Source organism: Chinchilla lanigera, unplaced genomic scaffold, assembly GCF_000276665.1.
Source record: "Chinchilla lanigera isolate Chin_1 unplaced genomic scaffold, ChiLan1.0 scaffold00128, whole genome shotgun sequence".
Taxonomy (NCBI): Eukaryota; Metazoa; Chordata; class Mammalia; order Rodentia; family Chinchillidae; genus Chinchilla; species Chinchilla lanigera.
In genome coordinates, this window is record NW_004955529.1 from 1,340,216 (window position 1) to 1,356,815 (window position 16,600).

General features: G+C 39.1%; 1 protein-coding gene across 1 annotated transcript in view; it reads right to left on the bottom strand.

Moving 5' to 3' along the window:
- The window catches only part of LOC102027673 (2-oxoglutarate dehydrogenase, mitochondrial-like), a 27,487-nt gene extending 12,637 nt beyond the window's left edge, over positions 1-14,850 (bottom strand). Inside the window, 3 exon segments of the mRNA XM_013507525.1 lie at positions 13,150-13,493; positions 13,578-13,700; positions 14,762-14,850. Coding sequence (XP_013362979.1) covers positions 13,150-13,493; positions 13,578-13,700; positions 14,762-14,850 — 556 coding nt within the window.
- Positions 14,851-16,600: the final 1,750 nt, after the last annotated feature.

A 16,600-nucleotide genomic window follows, 5' to 3' on the forward strand; every position in this document is an offset into this window, starting at 1 on the left:
AATTCACTCTGCCAGTCTGTTTCTTTTGCTTGGAGAATTGAGACCATTTACATTTATAGTTATAACTAATATGTACTGATTTATCATTGTGATGTTATTTACTTGCATTGGTGTCCACTTTTTCTACCTGTTTACTTGCTTGCTCTTCTTGATGTTTCATTTTTACTGTTGTTCTTGAAATTGCAGTCAGATTTTTCTCTGTCCAGAATATCTTTTAATACTCTTTGTAATGCTGGCTTGGCACTCATGATGTCCTTCAATTACTCTGTGTCGAGAAAATATTTTATTTCTGCGTTGAATTTGAGGGATAGTTTTTCAGGATACCTCAGTCTTGATTGGAAGGTGTTGTGTCTCATGACCTGTAATACTTTGCTCCAAGCTCTTCTCAATTGGATGTTTTGTGCTGAGAAGTCTGCCGTGATTCTCACGGGCTTTCCTTTATAGGTAATCTGTTTCATTTCTCTAGCAGCTTTTAATATTCTGGTCTTTTGCTGGAGATCTGGGAACTTGACTATTATATGTCTGGGTGTAGCTTTATTTTGGTTCTGGTTGGTTGGACTTCTATATGTGTCATTTACCTGTATATCAGGTACTGTTTCCATACTTCGGAAATTTTCTGCAAATATTATTTTACGTCACTTGTGTTGCCTCCTGCTGTTTCATTGACTTTTAGAAGTTGTACATTATTCCTGTTTGCCTCATCTTGCAGCGGTTGAATTGACTTTTCCTGCATCCTTGTTGATTTTACAAGATTCTTTCTTTCATGGTCACTAGCTGCCATGATGTCTTCAAAGTCTGAGATTTTATCTTCAGCTTCATTCAAGTGGTTTTGGCAGCTTTCAATTGAAGCTTTGTTTTCTTGCAAGTCTTTTTGAATCTGGTTCATGCATTCTAAGTCCTTTCTATACTTTTCATTTAATGCTTCTGTCCATTGCCTTTGTTCTTCAATTTTCTTATATGTTTCTTCTTCAGACTGTTCGAACAGTTCCTTCATTATTCTTGTCATTTCACTTTTTGCCTGAGAGATTATTTCTGATCTCATCTCTTCTATGGACTTATGGAGTTGTTTCTTTACTTCCATCGCAATCATTTCAGCTATTTCAGGGATGTATTTATCAAGTTCTCCTATGTTGATGTCTCCAGGACTTTTTCTGAGTGGGGTGCAGTTCTGAGATTGTGTTTTAGTCCTTCGTTTTGTCATGTTTGCTACCAGATGCAGAAATTTCAGTTCTCTCTTCAGTGGCTGCACAGCAAAGGCCACTAGTGTCCCTAGTTTTCCTGTTGGTTCGGTTTGCCCCTCAGTGATCCCTGAGAAGCACTACTTAATATTCAGTTTTCTGGCAGTTGTTGATGTGTATCTAGTGATCCCAGGTCTCAGGCACAGGCATTGGTGTCAGCTGATTGCAGACCATCTGATCCAGCATCCCCTTCCAGTTTAAGGCACGTGCATGGCCCAGACTTGGGTTGCACTGGTGTGACAATCCTGGCCCTGTGGACCTATGTCCCCAGGCAGGTCTGGGTACAGGCAAAACCCAGACACAAACTGCAGGGTCTACAATTTGTGAACCACCTGATTCTGTGTCTCCAGTCAGTTCAGGACACATACAGGAACCAGATGTAGGCTGGACGGGCAGCAATCACAGACTGCCAGTGCCTGCATTCCCCCAGGGGGTCCGGGCACAAGTAAAGCTCAGACTCGAACTGCTGGACCAATAGCTCTTGGAGCACTCCCTCACTCGATGCAGGGCGTGCACACAGAGGGGCCACATGCACACCCCAGGTAGAGACATCCCTGGGGCTTCCGAGTGAGGACCTCCTGTCTGCCAGGGGTGCACAGAGGGCAGAGACTCAGTCTGTAATGGTGGCGGTGTCCTGGGTCGCCCGATCTGCTCCCAGGAAGTAGATGGGAAATACCTGGCTCTCTCTGTGAGTTTCAGCTGGGAACCACAGCCGTGGAAGTAAATCACAGACTCAAATGGCGGGACCAGTAGCTCTTGGAGCACTCACTCACTTGGTGCAGGGTGCGTGCAAGGAGGGCCTGGTGATAACTTTTTCTAGACCTAGATATCTACCTTTCTCTTGTATTCCAGCTACTCCTAATAAGGGATACATATCAAGCCAGCATGAGACTACTTGTCAAACAATAGTTTTTATAGGTTTTTCTCCAACACGGCACTGGCAGATTGATTTCATCCACATGTGGTGAGTACAGAAGCTAAGGTACCTCCTGGTTTGGGTAAACACATTTACACGGAGGGTAGAAGCTTTCCCTGAAGATTCAGAGAAGGCCCTGGCTGTTATCCACTGTGTTTTGGCTGATATAATTCCAAGGTTTTGATCTGTACACATCCACTACACCAGATAATGGAACAGTCAAGTTACCTAAGAGATGTCTAAGTCACTTGGGATCCTGCTGAATTTATACACACACTATTTACAGTCCTCTGGCAAGAAAAAAAGAGTCAACAATCTCATTAAGACTCATCTTTCTAAATTTGCACTTCAGCATCACAAAGGCTCGGTCTCCCTCATCCCAATTGGTCTTTTAGGAGTTCACTCGAGCCCTAGAAAATTCTATTGGAGAATATGTCCTACTTTCACAATAACTCTGAAAAGAAACATGACATGCTGCTATTCTTCTCCTGATACTCATGGTTATGGGCATAACCTAGCTAATAAATTTGTTTTTATTAAGGATTTAAGCTCCTGATTCCTGCAGACAAATTGATTGAACTTTTCAGAGTCATCTATTGCACTCTAATGGCTGTTCAATGCTCCAGAGTAAAGCTGTGTCCTGATGACTGTGTACCATACCTCTCCTCCATGTGGAAGTCGCAAGTAATATCCCCTCCATCTGTCAGGCTGACTAGAATTCCAGAAAATACCTAAGTGACTTTTCCCTTATTCTTCAGTTCAATGAATAGAAAGGCTATTTTACTATACATTTTCTGTAGGTTTTACTCTCAGTCTTACAGAAAAAACAACTCAATTTCCTTTGCCTAAGAGATGGAATACTTTTCCCATGTGCTTGTGTTTACCATACCCCTAATTAGACTCTTCCCTTCCCCTTACCTATGATTTTTGGCCCAGTTAGTATGGCTCTTCTCCCACAGCTTCACTTAATCCAAATTACCTTTACAAACACCTTGCTGTTAACTCATTCTTTACTGAATTGGTGCAATCCTACTCTAGCAGAAAATGGCTGGCTCTGTATTTCTATGTCTAGAGCAACCTATATAGCTATTCCAATTCCTCTCTAGGTCTGGATTTCTGTGTCTTCTCAGTTTTTCTCTCAGTTTGTACAGAGCTGTGTACAAGCAAATACCAACAGACTAATGCACTGACTTCTCTGCAGTATAGGCATGTTCTTCAAGATTTCTCTCACAATTAGGCTGTCTTTGCCAACCAATTTGTTATGCTTGAAGTAGCTTTGAGAAATTCTGTGCCCTTTCCCACCACCTTCCATAAATAACAACAAAAGTTGGGAATGTCAGGACTGGCCAGGAGTGACCTGAGAGAGACCTGGGCTGCTCACATATAAAATAGACTCTCTAGTACTAACGATGGCATGAACTCTGCAAACACAAATTAAGAGCAATAAAAAATATTCAAGACTGGTCCTAAAATCATCCTGGCGCCACTTGTATTTTCATAACTGGCTTGGTTGCCTTTGCAATTTTTGACTTCAAATATTCCGTGTGCGTTCTTTGAGACTCTTAGAAATCCTGGCACAAACCTAAAAGTCATATGTCATGACCCATGTGGATCTCAGTGGTTCTGGGGAGAAAAGGCAAGGGGATTTAGAAAATAAAGACAAGAAACAAGATTGAGGTCAGGTGGAGGCCTCTTTACCAGGTGGGAAAACAGGACTGAACAACAACAGTAGGGTGTTTATTTATATTTTTGCAAAGTTAGTATCATGAGACACAGGTTGTCTAGTGACTAATGACTGAAATTGTCTAGGCAGGATGTTTTTCTCAAGACTGAGGTAGCTTGGCTGCTTTAGGCCCTGTGGCCTAGTCTTGCCCTCACACATATGAGCAGTTTCTAGCTTCAGCTGCTTACAACATCTTTCTCTTTTCTATTTAGTTGTATAAGTGATGGATGTTCTGTTGCAGTTGGAGAAGCTGTGTTTGGAGAACTCTGTAGAAAATCTTTTCACGTTTAGTGAACTTACATATTTAAGCTAAAGATTTCCAGTCCAAGATTTTAGGTACTTGTATACAGCACTTTAACCCTACACAGTCCAATAATGCATAAGAGTAGTGCATTACCAATATAGCTGGCAATTGTCAGAAGTTGTTAGTGATTTGAAACTTTTACAGCTACCATATTATTATGGCACGGTTTTTTCTACGTCTTATGGTCATACTTTTCTGCTGGATGTTTAAGATCAAGTTAAAATGAGACTTGTCCTAAAAAATTTTAAGTAAATTTTTTGCTATGTATCAAGATTAGTTAGGACTCCTCAGGAATCACCTTGGGACCAAGTACAGTACCTCTTAGTTCTTCTGTCAGTGTCAGCCATCTGAATGAGTCATGATCATTGCTTGTTCAAGTTGCTTTCTGTGAAAGCTTGGGAGATTTTTTCTCTCCTGGTGACTCTCTTTAGGCATTCTGTACAATGTTTATCACTTTCTTCTGTGGTTCCATACTCTCCTTGATCAGAAAATTAGAGTCTTAGCTGAGTTATAGGATGTCACAACAGAGGTTTTCTTATGTCCTGAGTCCTCACTGACCTCAGAAGGCTAGGGTCAAAATAATGGCTATCTTCTTAGCCCATCTATTCTTCTAACTTTTGGTCTCCAAACCTCAGTTAAACATCTAGAAGAGAAGATTAATGACATTACATTGTAAGGGAGGCAGTAAGCTTAATAGTACTATCTTATCCGAATATCAAACACCTTAAAGCATAAAATACCACCATTATTTTCTAACAACCATGCATATCCTAATATTTAAATCCTTGTAGAGTATTAACAGAAAACAGTTACATAGTTTTACACAGAAATTTAGAAATCAAAACCATACATAATATTATAGCATGGCAATCATGATGACATTTTGTAACATACTTAAATTTTCATTTTCACATAACATAACCCTTTTAACCAATTATCTCTATCTAATGCATAAGAAGCTTTTACCTAATTAGTTGTCCTTTAATGGAATGTACATCACAAGTTTTTTTTGTTAAAGGTAGAGGTATAAATATGAAAGAAAAGTCTTATCACAATAAGCAATTTTGCTTTACATTTTGGAGGATCCATACATCTGGAATCATGAATACATTTAATATACTATGAGATTAACAATAATACACTGTCATACCAATCTTAAAACCTTTGTTTCTTAATTTAATTTTGTATCAAGAGTATCTTTAATGAGAATACCTTATTGTAATTTTTCTGAAAAACTTTATCTTTTGACCAATGACCAAATGATTAGGGGTGTCTCCCAAGAGACTACAGAGATTATTGGGGGCTTCTTATTTGTGAATAAAGGTTTGCTATCCCTCTATTCACCAATTGGAGTCCAGTTGAATAATCTCTCCCTATTATAAGGAATTTTTGTTAATTATCTTAATTTTTTTATGTGCTGTGAGAAAGCCAAATTTAATATCACTTAGATCAGCTGGTAATTCAGCTGAAAGCATGCTTTTAAGTCTATAACTCAAACTGTATAGTGAGCAAATAATGAAAGAGAAAAATTGTTGTTCTCAAATAAAAAGGGAAAAGATGTTCACAGAATGACATACAAATAAACAAGTATACAGAATAAACAAACGTCTTTACAAAATCAGAGTGCACTCAAATATATTTTTGAACAAATTGAAATATAATAACTCTATTATAATTTCTGAAATTTATTACTATAAGTAGACTAGTCAGATTATTTTGTTCATCAGTTGGCAGTGATCTCTTATCAGAAAAATTTGGAAAGAATAGAATCTTTTACGTATAATGAATATTCATATTTTTCATTTCATTCTGTCTTAAGAATGCTGGTAACTTTTAGCTCAGTTATCTCTATATACTCTATCATCTACTCAGACATTTAAATTGTATTCTGGTTATCTTCTCCTGGGCATTCTGGGTCAATATTTTCAATAGGCTGTAGGTTAGATCTAGCCCTATCCTTGTCTAGCAGCTGTAGAGCAGTTTTTGAGGGGTCACTGTCACAAAACTGCACACCAGCTCCCCAAAAGGTAGAACCAACTTCTCTAGATCTGGATTCATGATCCAGCCTGATAGCATGCTCTGATACCTAAATAAGTCACTCAGAATTCTCTGGAAAACACAAGCACACCCTCTACCCCATGTAAGTAGTGCACTGGGTCCCTTTCATTGTCTAGTATGGAGACTTCTCCAAAGGACCGTTCTTAGCCTTTTTTCTTTTACTTGATGGAATTGTCTTTCTACTGTTATACTTCTATCATTTGTAGAATTTGAAATGTTAATAGTATATATTGCTAAGTGAAGTATAATATGAAGTGTGAATTTTGTAAGGAAAGATTTTCCCCTTTGTTTCTGTGATTCAGTTTTGATCATAAGGTGAGCATGTTCAACAATTCTTTGACCTTTAAGGTTATAAGGACTCCCCACGGTAAGGGAAATATGAAAAGTTTTTAAAAATCTTTAGAAATTAGCACTTGTATATGTTGGGCCATTGTCAATTTTAAGTGTCTGTAGTCAGACAGTGGCACTAAAGGCATCCAAACAATGAGCAATGACATACTTAGACACTTCACTAGTGCAGGCAGAAGCAAAAATAAACCCTGAGGAAGTGTCCCCTGAAATGTGGACCTAGCATTAAAAAATTTAGGAATGTGAGTAACATCCATTTGCCAAAGATGATTGGGGTGTAGCCCTTGGAGATTGACCCTGATAGAAGGTGAGGAAAAGTGTTTTATACACGAGGAGCATTGTTTAACAATTTCTTGGTCTTGTTCCCTGGTCAAATGGAACTGTTTTAGTAAGGCAGAAACGTTTTGATGAAAGGTGGCAAGAGAAACTGAAGTCCGTTGAATGGTGTCTGAAGGAGTAATAGTGAAAGCACCCAGCAAACTGTCTAAAGCAGCATTCCCCTCAGTGAGAGGTCCTGGCAACTGGGATTAAAATTCAATAAAACAGGGAACATGACATCACCCTATGACAACCTGGAGAGTGTGAAGTAGTTGAAAAAGATCTTCTTGACCAGTGAATATTGTGGCAGTTTCAATGTGGTGCATTACACCACAGACATAAACATTGTCTGAAAAGAGGTTAATTGAAGTGGATGAATGATCTTGCAAAGCCCATAAGACTGCTTGTAAGTCGGTCTTTTGTGCAAAAGAGAAACCTGTATCCTGTATTCTGGAAGAAGAGGCATTACATAACTTCCCTACCCAAAGATGACCCCTCCATGAAGATGAAGATGTCTCCTGCTATGGGGACTGAGCTATTTTTGAAGGGAAGACAAAGGGTGTTATGGAAGCAAATTGAATCAATTTATCTCAAGGATAATGACAATCAATAACACCATGGAAGTTAGCCAGTGCAGATTGCTAAGAAGATGAAAATTGCATTACCACTTTTGTTGAACTGAAGAAAAAGGAACAATGATTATTTGTATCTCATGACCAAAGAGCTGAATAGCATGCATTCGTCCATGTTTGACCAGTTCTGCCAGAGCATCATGAAAGGTAGTAATAGTTTTATGTGGAGCATGTGGCATATGAAACCATGGTAAAGGATCCTGAGATTGCTATACACTCCTATGGGCATATACTGAGTTGGGAAAACAATTAAAAGTATTGGCAGAGATGGGTCAACTCTAGAGAGATGAACATTAGAAAGAGCCAGATTAACTTTATCTAAGGCAGTTTTAGCCTAAAGTGTAAATGTTCTTTGAGAAATATGGGCTGAGTATCCCTTCAGAATGTCAGAGGGAGGACTTAAATCATGAGTAGTTAGCTTAAGAGCCAGGTGTTGCCAATGAATGTTAGCAAGTAAAGTCTGAAAATCATTTAGGGTTGTAAAGTGATTAACCTGGATCTGTACAATTTGAGGCACAATATGTCTCTGTTGGGTAAGGTGAGCCAAATTTGAAAAATGTGCCAAAGTTTCCACCCTTTTTGGGGCTACCATTAGGCCTGCATTGAGAAGGGTATCAACTAATTGGATAAATATTTGGTGTAAGGTGGATGGGGATTCATGTGCTAGAACAATGTCATCTATGTAATGGATAATGTATGCAGAGGGATAGGCCTGTCATACTGAAAAAATGGAGCCATAGACTCTTGGCATAGTGTTGGACTATATACCATTCCCTGTGGCAGATACCACCATTGGAAGTGGCACATAGGGGCCTGATTATTAATAGATGGTAAACTAAAAGCAAAACGTTTTTTATCTTGGGGGTGGAGAGGGATAGAAAAAACCCCAGTCTTTTAAATCAATCACCAGAAGAGAAAAGAATGTAAAGGAATAGCTACAGGACTGGGATATCCAGGTTGTAGTGCTCCTATAGGTTCCATAGTGAAATTGACTGCCTGCAAGTCCTGTAGCAATCTCCATCTTCCTAACAACTTTATTACAAAAATTGTGGTATTCCAAGGGCTATTGGTGCATTCTAGGTGCCCTGCCATTATCTGTTGATTAACCAGTATATGAGCTGTTGTAATCTTCTGAGTGAGGGGCCACTGAGCAACCCAAACAGAATCTCAGACATCGAAGTTATCTTGGATACCATCCATGGGGTCGGAGAAGAGATCGAGACCCCTCCTGAAAATGTGAGGATGAGTAGCCTATACTAAAACTAGTCCCTTTTAGGAATAACTGGAAGAGGTTATTTTCTGCCTTGATTGTTTTTACCAACCCCTTGAGTGGGAAAGAAACCTTGTTGCAACATCTGATGAGTCACCAGGGAGTTAAGACTAACCAAAAATTTCCCCATATCCTGTATTGTGTCATGACCCCATAGATTGACTGAAATATGGGGGAAGATATAAGGAGAGAAATATTCAGAATAGCCTTGTGCATCCCTCCAGGTTAGCAAGTTGGCACTTCTGCTAGGGTGAAAAACATTGCCCACCCCCTGGAGACCTGTAGTGGCCACACTTCAGACATCTGCTGTCTGCTGTTGCTCACCTGAGGTCAGAGATGTGTTTGGTGGCAGAGGGTAGAGCTGGGGAGGAATTGAGGAATGTGCCCGCATTGTTTGATGGGGCTGAGGTAGGCCCCAGTGAGTTTCCCTCTGTGGGTCAGCCTTCCACATGAGTTTTAGATCTACACTCAGTTGCCCAATTATGTCCTTCTCTACATCTAGTATAGACATCAGGCTTTACTAAAGGAACACCTGCTGGCTGTGTTGCCCTTGCAAATGTGGCAGAGCAGTTTCAGGTAAAATGCCTCTTGTCTCGACAATGAAAACAGCCCTGTCTTTTCCTTTCCTCTAGACCATCAATGAGTAACAGTGATAGCTGTTGCCAAGGCAGCCTCCTGTACACATAAGGGACCAATATCTGCAACAATCCGAATCATCTTAGCCAATACAACCCATTTTTTGTGGGCTCTTAAAGCCTCTTTACCATATTTATTTGAATTTTCAAAAGCCAATTGTTGAACTATTAATTTTCTATCTTCTGTGGTACTTATAATCCTCTCACTAGCTTGCAATAAGCATGCCAAAAAATCTTGAAAAGGTTCTTTGTGGCCCTGATGCATAGAAGGCAAATTAAGGGATACCTCACCTTTTGAAGACAGTTCCCTCCAAGCCCTAGTGGCAGCCATCTTAGTTTGCTCATATACTTGCAAAGGTCAGTTGACTATCATAGCAAAGGCACCTTTGCAGATAAGCATATCTTTCATAATGGCTATGTTGTGAACAGCACTACAAGCTGCCTGGTCTGTGCAATATTCAAAGAAATTTTCTTTCCACAACAAATAATCTCCTGGACTGAAACATACTTTAGGTATTTCTTTCCAGCCATTTTAGGCCATAATCTGTTGTCCTGGGATTTCTACTAAACTCAAGGTAAAGGGATTAGTAGGGCCATAAGTAGCAACAGCTTGTTTTAATTCTTTTAAGGTTTTAAAAGGTGTAGCTTCATGAAGACATATAGTTTGCCCTGTATTATTGGAGACTTGGACTTCAGTAACAGAGTAGATATGTTGAAATCTCTCCCTGGGGTCCCCTGCCTGTCTGGCTTCTTTCAGTGCCAATTGAAAGGGAGATAGATAAAACGGCTCTGCTCCCTTAGAGGCAGAAGTTCCAACATGTGACACAGCAAAATTTCTCTGAGTTGAAAAGGCGGGGATTGCCACCTGTGGCTCAGTTAAAATCATCTGGTGTTTTGAAATGAAATTTGTGGGGAAACACTCCTCTGGTAGGGAAGGATCCCTTTCGTCTCCCATCACTCCTTCCTTATTTGTATGAGCAAGGCGAGAGGGTTCAAGTTCTATGTGCAGTGCCATTGCTCCACTCTCCTTGTCCCACTCCCACTCAGGACTTGATTTTAAAGAAAACCTTCAAGGCAAATCCTCTGTGATTGTAACCACAATCCAGAAAAGAAAAGTAAATACAGGAATCAAGCATGTCAGAAACATTTCTACCTACCTCTGATTCTTGAGACTCTATTTGTCCCATTTTTAATTACTAGTAATTCAATATAAATTTCTCCTTTTTGCTTTGAGTCCTATTATTTTATATATAGATATATATATATATATATATATATATATATATATATATATATATATATATTAAATTCAATAAACCTCCATGGCCCACTCTTTACACTTGATAATTGTGAATATAACACTCCTGTGCTGAATATTGACCTAGCAATGCACTTCTCCATCCTGTTGCACACAAAAATTTAAGAAGTGTTCTCCCACCTACCAATTCTCCTTACCCAGGGCCCGTGCTCAGGTGCCAAATTGTCATGACCTGCATGGTTCTCAGTGGTCCCAGGGAGAAATGGTAAGGGTATTCAGAAAATGAAGACAAGAAACAAGATTGAGGTCAGGTGGAAGCCTCTTTACCAGATGGGAAAACAGGACTGAACAACAGCAGTAGGGGTGTTTATTCATAGTTTTGCAAAGTTAGTATCATGAGACACAAGGTTGCCTCGCAACTAATGACTGAAATTGTCTAGGCAGGATGTTTTTCTCAAGACTGAGGTAGCTTGACTACTTTAGTCCCTGTGGCCTTGTCTCACCCCCGCACATATGAGCAATTTCTAGCTTCAGCTGTTCCCAACAGTTATATATATACATTCAGTTTCCCTCCAGGTAGTTGCTGAAATCACTCTGATGTCAGTCTGCCAATAGGTAGATGGAATAAAATCTGATCTTTCCTGCAACCTCAGACTCCATGTGTTGTCTCACTCCACCATTGACCTAAGAGGTAAAACAATAAAAGCAATACACCTCATAAATATAAATTAGTGGTATAAATCACATGATCATCTCAGAAGATGCAGGAAAATACTCCAAAAAAATGTAATGTAACTTTAGAATAAAGACCTTGTTGAAAATAAGTATATGGGTGCCTTATCATAGAAAGATAAAAGCCATATGTTAAAATACACAGTGGGAATCATACTGAATGAAGTTATTCTGAGACTATTCCCTCTAAAATCAGGTATGATACAAGGGTATATGCTACTGCCACTCTTCAATGTAGTTCTTGAAAATTTAGCCATTTTTATCAGGAAAGAAAGAAATAAAAGGGATGTAAATAAAAAATGAAGAAGTCAAATCATCTATTTGCAGATGATATTCATTACATGAAAATACCCAACAATATCCACCATAAGATTTTATTAACAAATCCTATCAACAAATTAAGCAATTTGACAGAATATAAAATCAATACAAAGAATCAATAGCATACTTCTGCAGTAATAATGAACCCAGTGACAAAAATTTGGAAAATAATTCATTCAAAATAGCTTTAAAATGTGAAATGCAGAGGTAATAACCTAACCAGGAAAAAGTAAAACCTCTAAAATGAAAATTACTGTACTCTGAAGAAATAAATTGAAGAAGGTATTGGAAAAGGAAAAGATCTTACTTTTTGGAAGAACTGAAGTAATATTTATTAAATGACCACATAGAGTATACTCAAAAGATACACTGAATGGTTAAATTTTAAAGTTTATTACAGTAAAAGAAACATTGCCATTAAATCCCTCAAGGTAATTCTCCTTGAGTTAAACATACTTATACAATTCTTCTTGCCATTTTCTGAAGCAGTTCTAAAGGTCTTCATTTGTCATTTTCTTTAGTGGTGCTTTTGGGGCTACCTCTCTTTCACTAATCAGTTCAAATTGTTTACATTTCACTGACAGTTTAATCTTGCAGAAGAGCCAAAATGTACACAGTGCCAAATCTAGTGAAAAAGGAAGATAACACATAATATTTTGTGAGTCTGGGAATCCATTATGTAAAACTCAGTAGCATCATTCATTGAATATTAATTGAATATTTTATCACACCTCCTAAAGATACTCAGGGAAAGTTTCCAGCTGAGGGTGGTGGCACACACTTTTGATTCCAGCACTTGGGAGGCTGAGACAGGAGCCACTGTGAATTTGAGGTGAGCCTGGGCTACATAGTAAGTTTAGCACGTATCTTGGTTACTTTTCTCTCATTGCTGAGACAAAATACCCAACGCCCAAAATGAAGGAAGGAAAGGTTTATTTAGCTTACAGTTTGTGGAGGTTTCAGTCCATACTTGGCTGGCTCCAAGGCAGAAAGTAGCAAAGCAACAAGAGCAAAGGGGGGAATGGCAGCTGAACAGCAAAGCAGCCAGAGCAAACCGGAGGAATGGCGGCAAGCAGCTTTTTTCCCTGCCTTACTTTGTAAACAGGCTACCCTCACCTAAGGGGCGTGTAGCTCTCACATAATCTCCATGCCCTCCTCTTCCACAGGCTCAGGATGTATACAAGTAAGCACCCTGGCTTCCTGCAGAGTTACTTAGCCAAACCTCTAGACTCCCCAAATTGACACAATGTTTCAACCATAACAGCACCAGTCTGAAATATAGAGTGAGAATCTATCTAAAAAAAAGGTACTCAGGGAAAAACATTCCAGAACTTTTTCAGAGAGTAGATTCTGTAACGACTCTGGCAGCTTGCAGAATGATCATATGTTGACCCACGATAACCAGCCTCATCTCCTTTCTCAGGTGGACCACTTCTTCCATCATGAGAAAAACTGTAGTGCTCTTCATCCTCTTGGTAATCAACATTACAGGACCATCGATAACCAGATTCATCTCCTCTCTGAGATGGACCGTTTCTTCCATCATGAGAAGTACTGCGGCCTTCATTGTATTCTTGATAAGCAACATCACTGTAATATGTACTGTAGCTTCCTTCACCAGGTCTGTCTAGCACTGGTGGTCTCTTTCCTAGCAGTAGTGGATTGTTTGGCACAATATCAAGTGTTCTATGGCAGCCACCACTGGGATGACTCCGAGGAGGTACTCTTTCTCTTTGAAGTCTGTCATAGTCATATTGTCCCTAACACTACATGTTATGTCTTCTGTCAACCACGACTCCAGGGGACCAGAGGGCCACCCAATACAGCACTCCATGGGCCACCGCTACCTTCTCCGCTGCCTCTGCCACTATGGCCGCCAGGGCCACTCTCCCAGGAGGCACTTCTGGCGCCTGCGTTGACGTCAGCCTCTGACGGCTTTCATTTTGTCTTTATTACAAATTTCTAGAATTTTGACTCTGATGTTTTATGGAATTCTTTTCTGATCATATTTATTTGGGGTTAAGTGCCTTATTTATTTGAGTGTTCATTTTAGTCTCTAGATGTGGGATATTTTCTGCAACCATTTTTATAAGAGATTTTTATAACTTTAGTTTTCTTTTCCATCCCTTCCTTGACTTGGATAATTCATCAGTTTGGTCTTCTAGAGTCATTTAGCTCTTGTATCCACCTTTCATGCATTCTTGCTTTTAGAGTATCACTGAGTAAGTGATCTACCGTAGTCATCTTTGGTATGCAAGTGCTTTGAAATTTATGGACTTTGGTTCTTGGCATATTTTGATGCAAAAATTTGCTCTCTTGTGCATCATTTGTTCAGTACGTGGCACACAAGCTAAGACTTGTTGGTGTTGAGTCTCTTGCAACTTGCTTTCCACCCAAAACAGTTTGTTTTTGATACTTGTGCTTTCTAAAACCCATGAATGGCAAGAAACAAATTACCAGTGACACTACTGCGGTCCTCAGGTCCTGATAATCTCTCCCTTATTAGTCCTATCTGAAAGCATGCCTTTACATTATAATTTCTATTTTCAGGATTTTTGCTTGATTCCTTTTCATCGTCACTAATTTTTTTTTTTTTTTTTTTTTTTTTGGTTGTAGATATGGACCTCAGGGCCTTCACAGTGAGCTACATGCCCAGACCTTTATGTAGTTGATTTTTTTTTTCTTTTGAGACTGAGTTTTACTCAGTCACTCAGTTGCCAGGGCTGACTTTCAACATGCTATCCTCCTGCCTCAGCCTCCCAAGTGTTGTGATTACAGACATGTGCCAACTGCCAGGCTGAATCCGTAGTTCTTTTCTAAGGCTGTCATTCTTATTTCTCATCATTGTCTCTAATACAGTTTTTTTGTGTCTTCTTTAATCTCATGAAAATTCTGAATAATTAAATCCTTTATCTGTTTATGTCATCTTTGAGTTCATGGAATATTCTGGTAATTTCTTCATGCATTATTCTCTGATCTTCAAACATTTTGCTTTTGAGTTTTTTTACCTGAGACTTTCCTCTACTATGGTGCTCATGACCTCATCCCTTGGGCAATAATCAATTTCTGAGGCATCATGTTGCTTTGTTTCTTTCATGATTTTTGAACTTCTTTGTTAAATGTTGTGGATCAGTAGGGCCTGAAAGCTCTGTCACTCTAGTAGAGATCTCTCTTGTAAGTGCATTTCTCCCTGTGATGTGCCTTTAGTTTTGGGTGTGATTTAGTGCACAGACACCTACTCAACTTTTCAAAGAAAAAGATTGGTTCTGAGCACTGAACTGCAGGGAGAGAACAGCTGCTGGTAATACTAACGTCCAAAGAATCAATCATATACTGATACATAATTTAGGGTAGTGGAGTGCTAAACTTGTTTAGCAAGTTTATACCCTTTCAATATTGCAGGGATACAAAGGATTAGTAATGGTAGTGGAAGCTCTGGAGGATAACAGAGAAAAGAATTTGAAAAACTAAAGAAGAAAAATTGAGAAAATCAGAGGGAGATTAAAAGGTAACAAAAGGAAATGGAAGAGGAGAAAGTAGTTTTTGATAATATCTTTATACCTGTAAATATCGAGGCAGGGAGGCAGTTTGGAATGATAGGTGCAGGGGTAGAGGGAAAGGGAAGTATGTATGAGTAAAAAGTAGGAAAGTTTTCATGGTGATTTTATTAAGTTTATAAACTAGCAGAAATTCTATGTTAGAAGACTGAAGCAATGACTTTTGATGGTGGAAAATCTGTTGGTTGATGTAAGGTAGTAGAGAAACGAAAGTGTCTATCAGCATTCATACAACTGCTCATGAACATATACATGCTAAAATAGAAAAGCAGGAAAAATTAAATTTTTATAATTGCTTTCGTTTTTAAGAAAGGAAGGAGAGGGGCTGGGGATTTAGCTCAGCGGCAAAAGCGCCTGCCTGCCAAGCGCAAGGTAGTGAGTTCGGTTCCCGGTACCGGAGAAAAACCAAAAAAAAAAAAGGAAGGAGAGGGTAGGGAGACAGTGTTTGAGAGGGTAAGTGAGGAGTGACTGGGGGGAGAAATTTTAAATTGACAGTGAAAGAGATACAGGGAGATTTAGTCCAATCAATATCCTAACAGAAACTCTAACTTTTAGAAATCCTGTGGAACAACCCCTGGTGAAGGGGAAACATAATGTAAAAATGTTGGAATGCTGTAGCAGTTACATTTATCTTAATAGTTTATGTATAAAAGAAATGAATAGATAGAAAGGGATAGGAAAAGAGACAAGAAATAAAAATATGATAGAAGAGCTAAGAGATTGGAAGGTGTGAGAGGAAAGTGACACAGATAAGGAAAGGATGAATTTGTAGATGGGAGTTGAGAAAGAAAATGGGAGGTTGTATCCAACTACTGAACTAATGATCAAGTAAGATTAGATAACATCCAGGACCAACCTTTGCAGTGGGTATATGGGAATTAAATACCGAGTGTTTTACAAGCAGCCATAATAAATGTGTATACATTGCTATAACCATGAGCGCACACATACAAGTGCCTATAGCTAAAAAAAATAAACTCGAAAAACACACACACATATAAATACATAAACACACACACACACACACACACACACACACACACACACACACAAACCTCACCAAATAAACATATAAGGGTTCTGTTTTCAGGAGCCTAGTGGATTCTCACAATATTACTGTGAATTACCAGTGTTCTTCCCACTGACAAATAGCAACCTCAGCAACTTTAGGTTCCCCAGCTGTGATTCTGTCACAGACTCTGGTATTTGATGCCCTTAGCTCACCTGTCTCAGTTTCCTATGTTCCCTGTTTGCAATTATGTCTCAGTTCCACTCCGGATTTTTCTTGAC